Genomic DNA, 13932 nt, shown 5'->3' on the forward strand with positions numbered 1-13932 from the left:
GATAATGGGATTAGGTTATATATCAAAATTCCTATTTATAGAGATATATCTGGAAGTATTTTTGTATATAAAAAAGTAACATTTTATATTATTTGGACTCTACCTTAAAATACTTCATAAAAATAAGAGAAGTATGGCAAAATGTTAACAATGGCTAAATCTAGAATGTAGTATATTTTTTATACTTCTATGTGTATTTAAAATTTATCATAAGACAATGTCAAAGTCTTGCATTTCTAATTTTAGACTATCAAATTTAATTTATACAGACCTATGTATAAGTATGTGCATTTTTTTTTATTTGAAGCAAATAAATGGGCCTTAAAAACAATAATAATTGCTCTCTAAAATGTTATTACCATAATCAAGCCACAGATGATTAAAACTGAACCAACAAAACGCAGAACGACCCAGTTTTTACAATCTTCAGTAAGTTGTTCTTGATCCTAAGTAAAATATTTAGACCACGAGGTGGATAGACAAGTGATTACCCTATACAAGTGGCAAATATTATACATTTAGAAGCACCTGAGAATCAGATTTTTGTTACAATTAAAAGAACTATGACAAAAATGTCTAGATAGTTATCTACTTGATATTCAGTTTATTATAAGTACAAATTATATACCTTAAGTCAAATAGGTCATTTAATAAATGCACAATATAGTGAATAATGCCCAGTGTGAGAAATCTGCCTGATTAGGTAAAACTGGATTACCAGTGGAAATATACAGGGTGGCCATAAAGTTAGTGTGTAATTTAAAATTGCACATGAACTTTATGGCCACCTTGTATATAAAATGGCATGTTTTAAGCAAACAAAACTACCAAATTGCATAGAAACATATATACGGTTGAATCAGGATTATATGAAATGCTGGGGGGCCTAACACAGCCACACACATGTCCTTTCCCCTCCTCCTCCTCCTTTCCTCCTAAAACAATGATACAAAGGATCTGGCTAGCCCACTCCCTGAGATGTCTGTGCCCAAAGACCCTACCTTTCCAGACAAACTGTGGAATTTGCCCAGCCCCCATCCTCCCCAGCCCCCATCCTCCCTATAAAAAGGAGCCTCTAATTGCCCCCCGGGGGGGCAGATGCCTTCTTTGCACTGCCCAGGTGGGCCACCTTCCCTTTTCAATAAACCTGGCCTGAACATCTCTGCAGCCTTGTCTCTAGGTGCCTCTATTTACACATTTTATGATATACAAGCAATGTATGTTTAAATATTTAGAATCACTTGGTGCATTTTCCAATATTTATCAAAAAGTTTTAAATATTTTAGAAATCACATATTTCTATGGTATCAGAAACTAGATCTCTAGAACACAAAGGAAGGAGATACTTGGTGTATAGCATGTATTCATTTAGTGAATATTTCTTAAAATCGGTCAGTTATCTATTAGCACAAATTACTAGACTATACTTGATCAGTATAAATCAAAGAACCATATAGTATAAATGGAAGCATTGACTCTAACTTTTCAGTCACAATTATTCAGTTTGGTGGAACTGACAAATATTGCCTTCATCATGTTACATGCATAGATGACAATACAAATATTATAATCTACAGAATGTCAAGTATGATTCATTAATATGCCAGAAAATACACATTAAAAAACAGAACCAGTACTTAATTTTGAGTTTCAGAAAGAATATTTCTTTTTTGTTTTTTGAGACAGAGTCTTACTATGTTGCCCTCAGTAGAGTGCCGTAGCCTTACAGCTCACAGCAACCTCAAACTCTTGGGCTTAAAGGATTCTCTTGTCTCAGCCTCCCAAGTAGCCTGGACTACAGGCACCTGCCACAACACCCCACTATTTTTTGTTGGAGTTGTCATTATTGTTTAGCTTGTCCAGGCCAGGCTCGAACTCGCCAACTTATGTGGCTGGCACTGTAACCACTGTGATATGGGCACCACGCCCAGAAATAATATTTCTTTTAAATAAGATATAATTATGTTGATAAAATTCCACTTTGATTATGTTTTGAAAAAATGTACTCACAGTAAAAACTCGGTGGTAAAACACTGGGCCTTTTTCTCATATATACTGAGGTGCTCGCCAACTTTTGTACCATATAAATTGTATATCAGCACCATGTTCCATTCTAAATGGTGTGGGCTCAACACTATCTGGTTAGTCTAAAAGCAATTAGGATTCAATTTTAGGAAAATAACCAGGGTTCTTCAACTTATGTAACGTAAAGCTCAATATATATTTACATGTTTGCTCTTTGAAATTTAAATGCACTTTTTTATACTACTGTAAATACAGATAAAACCTGGCTAGGGTACAAAATATACATATAACTTAAATCTCTCTTAAAGTACTAACAAAATAGTCAAATTCTGTGCTATGGAAACCAAGAGCCAAATAACTTAGCGGGGGGAAGAGGAAAAATAAAACCAAGAAAGGATTTACCTTCTGGACCCACAGTCAGCTCTCAGGAAAGTTTTCAAATGGCTGCCCTGGACTGGATGGCTTTATAAGGCCTTTTTGTGTTTCTCCTATGTTCTCCTTTTTTTTGAGACAGAGCCTCAAGCTATCCCCCTGGGCAGAGTGCCATGGCACCACAGCTCACAGCAACCTCCAACTCCTGGGTTCAAGTGAGTCTCCTGCCTCAGCCTCCCAAGTAGCTGGGACCACAGGCACCTGCCACAACGCCTGGCTATTTTTTTTGGTTGCAGCCGTCATTGTTGTTTGGCAGCCTGGGCTGGATTCGAACCCACCACCTTAGGTGTATGTGGCTGGCGCCTTAGCCACTTGAGCCACAGGCGCCGAGCCTCTCCTATGTTCTCTTTATTTCCCAATTCTCTGTGGTATTCTGAGTCTCTTCTGTGGGGCCCATACAAGCCTGATTGACTCGGACATTTCTCCACATTTGCCCCAAGTACTGACTTTCCCTACCCCACATTCCAGTCCACAGCCATCACCAAAATAACTGCTGTCAGATAGAGGCCACACAGGAAACAATCAAATTGAATAAATAAGCAAAATGTGCCTATAACCCTTTCAGTTATATTTGTAATATGTTTAAAAAAACACTAAGTGTCACAAATACTTTAACAGAGGAAGTTTTTAGATTCTCACAATTTAGAGCCAGAAGGCACATCACAGTGACAGGAAAGTCCTTTAAGGGAATGGGCAAGCTCTCAAAGGCCACCATCCCACTACCGTACCTTTGAACTCACAGCATGAAATACGACTTCCGGCTTTTGAATCCAGGTTCTCCACCTGCCCCGGGGTTTATGAAGTTTCCCTCCCAGCAGCACAGAAGGGGTGGAGGGGAGGGCTCTGCAGGTGGCTGGGTACTGGGCTATTTAAAGTTGAGAACTACTTTAAATAATTTGGGGGAGAAAATTTGCATTCTTATTTACATTTGGCTCAGGATTAATTTGAAATTTGTTGTATTTCATCAACATACACCCACTTCAGGGCTACAGGGGAAATCTCTTTTGATATTAAAACCTGACTGCAGATGGCCAACTACAGATTAGCCACAGAACATTAACAGTTGACTTTCTTATTCTGATAGTCAAATGATCTTAGTAAGAAATGTTTCATTTCATCATGCTTTCGGAACCTGCTCTCATAGAAATTTCTAGCATGTGTCATATGAGCAGCAATGAGAAATTATAAGAATATTTTAGACATCGAGAAATTGCTTAAAAGCATCACTCCTCTATGTCTAAAATGTTAAAAACTGCTATCACCTCAAGATGACAGTTTTTCATTAAAAGAATTTTTTTTTTTGCTGTTTTTGGCCAGGGCTGGGTTTGAATCTGCCACCTTCAGTACACGGGGCTGGCGCCCTACTCCTTTGAGCCATGGGCACCACCCTCACTAAAAGAATTTTAAGATACCAATGTTGGAATAGCAATTACCTGTAAAGGACTTGCCAGGCACCTGTTTCTCGGTACTGTAAATGCTTTGAGAACATTGTCTTCATCTTCTGACACTGGCGTCATCAAAACGGAACTTGTGAGAATATTCTAAAGGGAAGAGAATAATTTGAAATTTAAATGAGTTTATGTAACATGACAGCCAACGTTATACTAGCACTCTACAGAGTAGATTACTATGAGATGATGCATATTAGTATGAAAAAATGCATATATCTGCCAGAGATTCTCTTTCCTGTAATCTAAAAGAACTCAGCTCCGTACTAACCCTAATCCATGGTGGCAAACATCAAAACAAAATGCTTCTTTGGAGTTCCACATACTTGTAGGCATGTGGTAGGCACTCAAGAAATATTTGCTAAATGAATTAAGAAATATGTGCTTTTAAAAATGGAAGATTTACTAAGCTCTGGGGAGAGGACTCTTTATTTTCTATGTTGGTATATACAGAACTGTGTAGAGCTATAAATTAATGTTAAAAATGGTGAAAAGTAGGTTTGGCGCCTGTAGCTCAGAAGCTAGTGCGCCAGCCACATATACTGGAGTTGGCAGGTTCAAATCCAGCCTGGGCCTGCCAAACAACGACAACTACAATCAAAAAATAGCCGGGCATTGTGGGAGGTGCCTGTAAGTCCCAGCTACTTGGGAGGCTGAGGAAAGAGAATCGCTTAAGCGTAAGAGTTTGAGGTTGCTGTGAGCTGTGATGCCACAGCATTCTACTGAGGGCAGCATAGTGAGACTTTGTCTCAAAAAAAAAAAAAAAAAAAAGGTGAAAAGTAAGGAATTTAGGAGACTTTCTTAGTTCTAACTCAGTGGCAGCACTTACTGGGTATATAATCTTGGGCACATGAGTAAGTCTCCCTAAAGCTCAGGTTATCCCAGTTGTTATAATGGAAATGATAATGTTAGCAAACTGCTGTGAGGCTTAAATGAATGAATTCATCTAAAGCCCTTAGAACCTGTACGTACCACTTAGTAACTACTGAATACATATAAGCAATTGTTCTTAGGGCTGTTTCTCCGTAAGACATAAGGAGAACCATTCACAAACAACAAACTTTAAAAATGGTGGTTACCAAAGCAATGCAATATTGGGTATAATATGGGCATCTCCTGTAAGCATGTTAGGTGCTACCTAAAACAAGCAACAACTTAACAAGAAAGATGGATCACTCTTGGAAGACAAATAAAGGAAAATATAAAGATTAACATAGTTTACGGAAATATCCATGTAGCATAATTTCTAAATGGCAAGAACACTTGAATAATAAAAAAAGAAATAATGAAAAAATCTGCAATGGAACAGAATCTGTTTCCAATGCATAAACAAAATCTCAACTTTATAGTCTATATTAAAAAATCCTCTAAAAAGTCACATGCAAGAGAATGTTTAGAAATAAGATGCACTGAAGAGTGAATGCTGCATCCACAGTAGCCCCACGTGCCAGACCCAGGGCTCTGTGAGGCACCAACATCACGTAACAAGTTGAGGGCTTGCGTGCAGGTACTTACTGGTGCATCTGCCACTGGCGATGCCTGTGTGAACAACTGAGTATTCAGACTCTCTCCTTCCCAGTGGTGTGAACAGAAAAAGCTTCCCGCCTTATCCGTTGGAGATTCCACCTAAAAGCAAATAAAGTGCTTTGTTTTTTTTTAGAATCTAGAACTTCCCAAGAAACATTTACACTCAAAAGTATATTTCTGGACAGTCCTTCAAACACTTATCACTACATGAAATCAAATTCACTGTATCTAACTATATACACTATGTCTAACCTGTTGGAAATGCCTCTTGCCAACAGACTATAACTTTGATCCTTGTAGGTTAGCTTCCCTTTATTGTATACTACAGGGATCACTATGAAAGTTCCGAGACAGACTATGTTATGGTTCATTATTTCACTTATAAGAAACACAGTTGATAGCGTCCTTTCTGATTCACCTGTTACAAGTTCAACCTGTATGAATTGGATACTACTGATTTCAATTCCACTTCTCCATGATATCTGAAAATGATCGATCGATCTATCTATCTATCCATCCATCATCAGTGATTGGAAAAGGTATGGGGAGAAGCTGCTTTCCTGCCCTCCCTCGTCCTCTCTAGCGTGACTTTTCTCCAAACATGAAGTCAACAGAAAAAACGTGGCTTCCCCAGTGACAGACCAGTGCCTACACTCTGACAGTCCCTTTTCACTGCATCCTGTGTGAAAGTCTTGCATGAAAAGTGGTGTTACAAAATGCCAAGGGCAGGCTCAGCAAGCTTGCACATAAGGAACAAAGGGAGCTGCGTTCACAGTTTGCTCCTTCTGGAGGATCTCAGGTTTACCTCTTGTTTGATCTTCTTCAGTAAGGGAGGTCCACTTTCTTGAAACTCAGGAACAATTCCAGATTCATCAGATTCCTGTTTGATCACATCCTGCAGGTCTTCTACTAGATGAGAGGGTGTCTGAGGCTAAAGGGAAGAATGTGCATTTATACATCAGAGGAAAACTCCCGTCTGTACTAATAAGCCAACTAAACCCAAGAACCTTTCTAAAACTTACTAGCATCTTCAGGGGACCATATTTAATTTCTTGAGCTGCAAGTGCATGTTTGAAAGGTGTAGGAGTTCTTGGAGAGCTTTCTAGGATTGACCTTTTGATAGCTGGAGTTCTAAAACTTTAAAAAGAAAACAAACAGTTTTCAATGTCTCAATGCAAAAGATCATATATCCCTACATTTCTGTACCTGCTATATTTAATATTTTTCCACTGAATATAATAAATTCTGTTATTGATATGGTATTGGAATGGAATATTGGTATTGGAACATTGGAATATATGGTATTGTTAAGGATATGGTATTGGTATGGAATATGCTGATTAAATCATATTATTCATTAAGAAAAAATATGTATATCATATATTTTCAAATATTTCCAAATATTATACCTCTAAGCTTAAGAGAGTGTTAAAACATTTTTCGTCTTTCCTTAATGGTTTTTGAAAAAACATGCAGTGCTCTTTGGTCTGTAAGATGACTGTACGCCTTGTACAGATCTCATATTATTTACAAATCAATTTAATCTATTCATTATAATAGAGTCCACACTAGAAAATAGGTTAATCTTATAAAATTTTTTCTTTGTACTCGGGAATAATAAGAATGCATTTCTTGGCTTGGCACCTGTAGCTCAACAGCTAGGGCACCAGCCACATACACCAAGGCTGGCAGGTTTGAACACAGCCCTGGCCTGCTAAACAACAATGACAACCAAAAAATAGCCAGGTGTTATGGCTGGCACCTGTAGTCCTAGTTACTCGGGAAGCTGAGGCAAGAGAATCACTTAAGCCCAGGAGTTTGAGGTTGCTGTGAGCTGTGACGCCACAGCACTCTACCTTGAGCAACAATAGTGAGACTTTGTCTCAAAAAAAAAAAAAAAGGATGTACTTCTTTTAAAGATTTCTTATATTTGACACTGACTTTCACTATTTCTTTGACCTGGTTAAGCTTTTATGGAATAAAAATGATTTCTTAGTCACCACTTAGCTTCTAACTATGTGATATTCCTGGGGATTCAGAAGATATCTTATTTACATATGTTTCCAAAAGACAAAATAAGATTAAAAAAATATGAATTAACTAAAGAACCATACTCATTCTGAAACTTATAATCAGAGAAGAAAGGAGGTCGAATATCTTATTTTCAGTGAGAAGAAAAGCCTTAATGGAAAAGGTATATGAAAACTAACTCTGTAAATAAAGGACATTTTGAAGAGAACTGCAAAAGGCAATTTAGTTTATCCTCCCACACTGTACCTCTAAAGACCTGTAACATGCCCAGGAGTCAATGTAGGAACATACATAATTATATGTAAGTGGCCAATAATATTATATATAAGTGCATCAGTTATTTGGGGTCTATATAAGTAAATAAATAATTTTATTTTTGAACCAAAGACTTACATAGTATTTTCCTTTTGAGTTTTCACAGTCTGGTCCCTATGAAATGGTGTTGTAACAGTCAATTTGTGACCATTGAGAGGGGTAGAAGTTAAAGAAGGCATTTCCAAGTCTAAGCTTTCATGGTTACTGGAAGTATTCAAGAACTAAATATGGAGAGAAAGAAAAAAATTACTTAGATTGGCCAGTGATTCTTTATTTTGCCCAATTTAAAAACTACACCTTGATAACAAGCAAGTATGTTTTACTGACCCAAGATATAAAATAGTAAAGATGTTAACGAGGTTGGAGAGGGCATTGTTTTATTTCAATTTGGCATCCAAAATTTGGAGTGTGGTTTCCAAGAAATAAAAATTTAGACTGGGAGGCTAAGGCAGATGGATTGCTTGAACTCACAAGTTTGAGACCAGCCTGAGCCAGGAGCAAGACTCCATCTCTAAAAATAGCCGGGCATTGTGGCAGGTGCCTACTCAGGAGGCTGTGGCAAGAGAATCACTTGAGCCCAAGTGTTCAAGGTTGCTGTGAGCTCTGATGCCACAGCACTCTACCGATGGCAACAGAGTAAGACTCTGTCTCAAAATAAATAAATAAATAAATAAAAATCTAGGCTGAAAAATGCTGAAAAAGTTATAATATCCTTTAAAAATATTCTCAATAAATGACACTTGCCAGCCAGCTGTGGTAGCTCACACCTGTAATCCTACCACTTTGGGAGGCTGAGGCAAATGGATTGCTTGAGGCCAGGAGTTTGAGACCATCCTGGGCAACATATTGAGACACCATCTCCAAAAAAACAAAGAAAAAAAAAGAAAAAAATTAAGTGGGCAAGGCAGCCTGTACCTGAAGTCCCACTATTTGGGTAGTTGGAGTGAGACAAAAAAATAGAAAAAAACCAAAGCACATCTCATTCTATGTAATGGCAAATGTCTTTTTTTGACAGAATCTTGCTTTGTTGCCCCGGCTAGAGCACAGCGTCATCATCAAAGCTCACGCTAACCTCAAACTCCTGGGCTCCTATACTCTTGCCTGGGCAACAAAGCAAGATTCTATCTCAAAAAGGGCATTAAATAGAATGAGTTGTGATTTTTTTTTAGGAGACTGGGTCCTACCCTTTTGCCCAGGCTGGAGTACAGAGGTACGATCATAGCTTGCTGCCTCACCGCTGCCTCAAACTCCTAGGCTCAACTAATACTTCTCCTTATGAGCAGCTGGAACTACAGGCATTACCACCACGTCAGCCTAATTTCTTAAAGAAAAATTTTTCAGAGATGAGGATCTATGTTGCTCAGGCTGGTCTTGAACTCCAGGGCTCAAGGGATCCTCTGGCCTTGGTCTCTCAAAGAGCTGGGATTAGGATGAGCTGCTGTGTCCAGGCTCACATGTACTCTTTATTAACATTAAAAGGTTGAAGTGATTATTGGAAAATAACAATTAGTGTTTTTTTTCATATTTTCTTTTCTTCCATTACTAATCAATGAACCAAAACTTTTATTATAGAAGGTTTACATTGTGTGGAAAACTCTTGAATAATAAACTATGTCCCTCAGAACACCAATGTTCCGGAAAAATAAAAATGTTCTTTACGTGACTCCAAGGTAAAATAAATTTGGGAAACAGAACATATCATAATCTCCTTCTGGAAATTCACAATACACAATACACACTCTGAGAAGTCCTATGTAAAGAAACCAATTTTTAACTTTGTTTGACTCAGTGTTTCCCAAACATATATACCTACATATTTAAGGTTTTTTTCTAGAACATCTAAGAAAGTCTTCCAGAACATAGTTTGAAAACTATAGGAAAAAAAAAAAGATAATTTTTAATTTATCATTTATTCCCACTTAAAGTTGTTCTTAATGGATATAATTGGAAAAATGTTTTAAAGTGCCAAATTATTAATTTCAATTATTAACAATTTAGATACACAAGTCTCTGATAAGAATTCCAATTTCTATGCCTTAAAAACACTATGAAATAAGAATACTTGTGGCAAAAACTGCATCAGTAAAATATTCTGACACAAGTCCAAAGAGAAAATGGTGAGAAACCGAAATGAAAAAATAAGTTATTTTCCTCAAGCCTTTGTTCCTCGCCCTTCTTCCTAAACATTTCTGCTTAAGGATGGATTGGAACCTTTAAATTGTCTAGTAGCAACCCAAATATTATAGTAACAAAATTTGGTTCCCTCATTTCCTGGGTCAGTGAATCACATAATACATGAGAAAGGAGGCAGAAATGGTGTTAAAAAATTTAAAAGGAAGAGATCAGATGAAGGAAGAGGAAGGGTCAGAAATGTTAAACCTAGTTGCTGAAAGAAATAAAAGCACATCTCATGCAACTAACTACCTTTTAAACCACCGCAAAAGTAGTAAAAGAGAGAAAAAAAAAGTAAAAGAGAGAGAATTATGACAAAATCATCTGTCAGCCTGCAGACAGCCTGAGCTTTGGGAGACAGCACAATTTAGCAACTGCTAGATTCAGCAACGGAATGAAATCAGCCGGGGCAACAGTAATTAGTCATTTGTTCCAAAGGATTAGTTTCTAGATTATTAAGGTTCAGGTGTCTGTTGAAAATTAGTAACAGCTGTGCAGACATTGGTGCACTACCTGCGAGGGTGAGAAGGGGAGGCTTTTGACAGGGGAACGCTTGGGAGTTGAACTGCTGACGTCAGCAAATATGAAGGAGCTAGAGTCTCCAGTGGCTAAGGGGCTGGCCTGGCCCCGCCGTTTTCGAAGGATGACCAGTGGAATTGTGCTGTGCCTTGCAGGAGGAAAGGCCTTGGGTGGGTCAAGTGACCCCTCACCCGACAGGCGTCTGTTCACCCTTGGGGTAGGCTCTCCTACAGGCCTACTCCCATTGCCCTCTCTCTGCTGAGGCTGTAGGGCTCTGCCTGTGTGATGTTGGCTAGGTGAAAAATCTGCTTCTTCAAAGAATTCAAAACTGCTGAGATCACACGATGAAGAATCCTGAAACAACGTGGGAGGCACAGAACTTTGAGACAGTGTGTGCATGGTGTGCCATTGTCACCTGCAACCCAGCGCCGAGAGAGACGCTAAAAGCGAAGCAAACCGGGGCCCATCTGTGGGACTTCTTGAGAAACAGCTTCAGGAGGAACAGTTATTCCCTTACACTGCATTCAAGTGGTCTAGCGTGTTCCCTCAAGGCTGGTCCTATGTGTGTGCTTCACAGACATCCCAGCACCGTTATCATTTGCATGCAATCGAGAGCAAAAAAAAAAACCTTCTTCAGAAGGCATGTTACAGCAATATTCATCCCGTCTGATGGGTATGCAGTAAGTGCTTTTTAACCAACTGGGAAACCGGGGAAATAAGCCAAGTGTCTGCTAAGAAGGTACTGAACTCAAATCTGTTCCCCTAAGATGATTCATCTCCATGAAACCAATGGGACTAGTAATCCATAACCAGTGTTACTGATTGTGGAGAAAGCCATGAACCACCACGGAACTGACTGTCACTTCACATACACGAAAGGATTCCTTTCAGCTCGGAAGAAACAAAATCCTGAATGTGCTATCCAAAAGCAAAGCAAAATTAGACAGAAGCACATAAAAGTAAGCAAAGTTAAAAAAAAAAAAATTAAAAGTAACTCAAACACTGTCCCCATCATCCAAGCTCTACTTTATAAGTCATCAAGTTCATTATTTTTTTTAAAAACTATGACTTTTAAAAAAAACTATGAAAAGCTAAGTTTTGTCTGGGTAGCCTAGGAAACCAGATCTTTAAAAAAACATTTTCACTGAGACTAAAATCATCTTTTTACCTTTACATTAATGTATGCTATTAATACATTTGCTATAGAAAATAGCAATGATTTAAGAAAGTGGGTTTTCTTATTCCTCGTCTAGAAACATTAACTTGCCTTAACAATTCTACTTACAGAATCTATAAATTGAAGTGTTTCTGCAAATTCTAAGAGGTTCTTAACATTATCCAGAATTGTGCCTTGGTGGACGATCATGCACCTGGCTGGCGAGGCACTTTCTTCAGGTAGGGAGCCAGGATCCACTGGCAGAGATGGAGTGGAGTGGTGTTCTCCCAAACAGGAAACAGGTGCACTGTCCCCGTGAGGTCTGGTGTGGTCGGCAATGGTGGTGCTGTGCCACCCGGGGTAGCTGCATGTGTGGTTCTGTGTCTAAGGAAGAGGGCAGGGTGTAGAAATAAAGCGAGAGGGAGAAGAAAGGGAGAAGGAACTTAGCAATGATGTTGCACAAGGTATCAGACGCTGTTGGAAGAAAGATAAAAGTAGTTGCATCATCTAAAACTTATGCCTATGAAACAGTTGTCAAGATGTTTCCTTTCATTAATGCAAGACTCCGCTTTTGAATACTGCTGTAGATTGTACCTCCACAGTTACTTTAATTATCATTTTGTTAAAACTTCAAATCGTGGGCCTGTATTATACGATGTACAATTCTCATACTGAGTGTCTTAAAAATCCACTTCATTATAATTTGCCAAAGGTCCATTAATTGGCTGGGAGTTAAGAATTGCCCCTATCTGTATCCTAACCTACCAAAAGGCTAGAGGATTCAGGAGTTAGAGTTGCTTTTATCTGCTCATATTCTTGTTGCTTCTGTACTGTTCTAATGCTACAGCTTGCACGGAGGCAGGGAAGGGGCAGCCAGATCAACGTGGTCAGGAAAGCAGAAGAGCAAATTAACAGAAGTCTCCTTACAGCATGACCACACAACAGGAGAAGTTGCAAAACATTCACTAAAGTTAAAAAGTGGTTGAGCTAGCATGTGCACATAATCGCTTTATTATTTAACAAAAAAAAGAAATTTGTCCCTAAGAATCTCTACTGGGTATCACTTCTCTTTTATTCTCTTTGTTGGTGAACTCCATGTGTTACAAAGTACAAGTAGCTTTCCATGTGCTGCCTAGTTACCAAAAAAGATGCCAGCACTCAGTAGTGGCATGCACAGCTTTCATCCATGCAAACAGAAGAGAGCAGCTGATGTTATTGATGAAAAGGTTTTTATATGCAACTTATATATGCAACTTATATATGCTGGACATGCATGGAACCATGTTGGAAATGAGAAAATATGAAAATATAGGTTAACAAAATAATAGAAAAGAAAAAATCAAGCAAATCAGTACCACCCGGGTACACCGTTTATAAAAAATATAGACTCTCATCCATTTGATCTTTGCTGTCTTTAGATTGGTTACAGTCCTTCTGGGGAAAATGACAATCACAAGTGGATACTGTGTTTCTACAGCAACGCAAATAGAAAATGACAATCACAAGTGGATACTGTGTTTCTAGAGCAATGCAAATAGAAAATGACAATCACAAGTGGATACTGTGTTTCTACAGCAATGCAAATAGATTCCTTCCAAGCGCGTGCACCCGCACTCTGCCACCACTCAGGCGTCATTACAAGCAACTTCTTGTGTTGAGACATTGGGAATGGACCCGGGAGCCCCAGGGAGGTAACTAGTCAGAGGGGCGCCGCCGAGGCGAGGCTGCGGGCCTCCTGCTCAAGCGCACGGTAAGGAGCCTTACTGGTGGCGTCTGCTGCCCTTTCAGCTCATTCTCGGTCGACATGAGGAGCAACTCCAATTCCTTTATTCGCTTTTCTTTCTCAGGGTCTTCATCATTATAGTGTCTCTGAAATAATAAGAGAAGAAACAAAGTCCGATGGGAAGCCATAGCAGACACAATGGCGGGAACTATAGTCGCGAGGCGCCGGCACAGTCCGCAGAGCCTGAGTGTGTCCCCACAGCCCTGAGGCGCCGGCACAGCCCACAGACCCTCGGTGTGTCATCACGGCCGTGAAGCGCCACACACAGCCCGCAGACCCTCGGTGTGTCCCCGCGGCCCTGAGGCGCCGGCACAGCCCATGGAGTCTCAGCGTGCCACCGCAGCCGTGAAGCGCCACACACCGCACAGAGCCTCAGCGTGTCCCCGCGGCCCTGAGGCGCCACGCACAGCCCGCAGAGCCTTGGTGTGTCACCACGGCGGTGAGGCGCCGGCACAGCCCGCAGAGCCTCGGTGTGTCACCGCGGCCGTGAGGCGCCGGCACAGCCCGCAGAGCCTCGGTGTGTC

The 13932-nt window shown here is 39.6% G+C and overlaps 1 protein-coding gene across 6 annotated transcripts in view; it reads right to left on the minus strand.

The window, feature by feature from the left end:
* MYB (MYB proto-oncogene, transcription factor) overlaps positions 1 to 13932 on the minus strand; it is a 37767-nt gene that overhangs the window by 10394 nt on the left and 13441 nt on the right. The window contains exons 8-15 of one of the 6 annotated variants that reach the window (XM_003790301.1): positions 13390 to 13494; positions 11803 to 12009; positions 10464 to 10823; positions 7857 to 7999; positions 6455 to 6569; positions 6238 to 6363; positions 5421 to 5531; positions 3891 to 3998 (exon numbers count right to left, since the gene is read on the minus strand). In XM_003790301.1, coding sequence (XP_003790349.1) covers positions 3891 to 3998; positions 5421 to 5531; positions 6238 to 6363; positions 6455 to 6569; positions 7857 to 7999; positions 10464 to 10823; positions 11803 to 12009; positions 13390 to 13494 — 1275 coding nt within the window. Of the gene's footprint in view, positions 1 to 3890; positions 3999 to 5420; positions 5532 to 6237; positions 6364 to 6454; positions 6570 to 7856; positions 8000 to 10463; positions 10824 to 11754; positions 12010 to 13389; positions 13495 to 13932 lie in introns of all 6 variants that reach the window. The other 5 variants (XM_003790300.1, XM_003790299.2, XM_003790303.1 and 2 more) reach the window with 5 other exon arrangements.

The sequence above is a fragment of the Otolemur garnettii genome, unplaced genomic scaffold (assembly GCF_000181295.1).
Source record: "Otolemur garnettii isolate 467f Iridium unplaced genomic scaffold, OtoGar3 scaffold00042, whole genome shotgun sequence".
Lineage (NCBI taxonomy): Eukaryota > Metazoa > Chordata > Mammalia > Primates > Galagidae > Otolemur > Otolemur garnettii.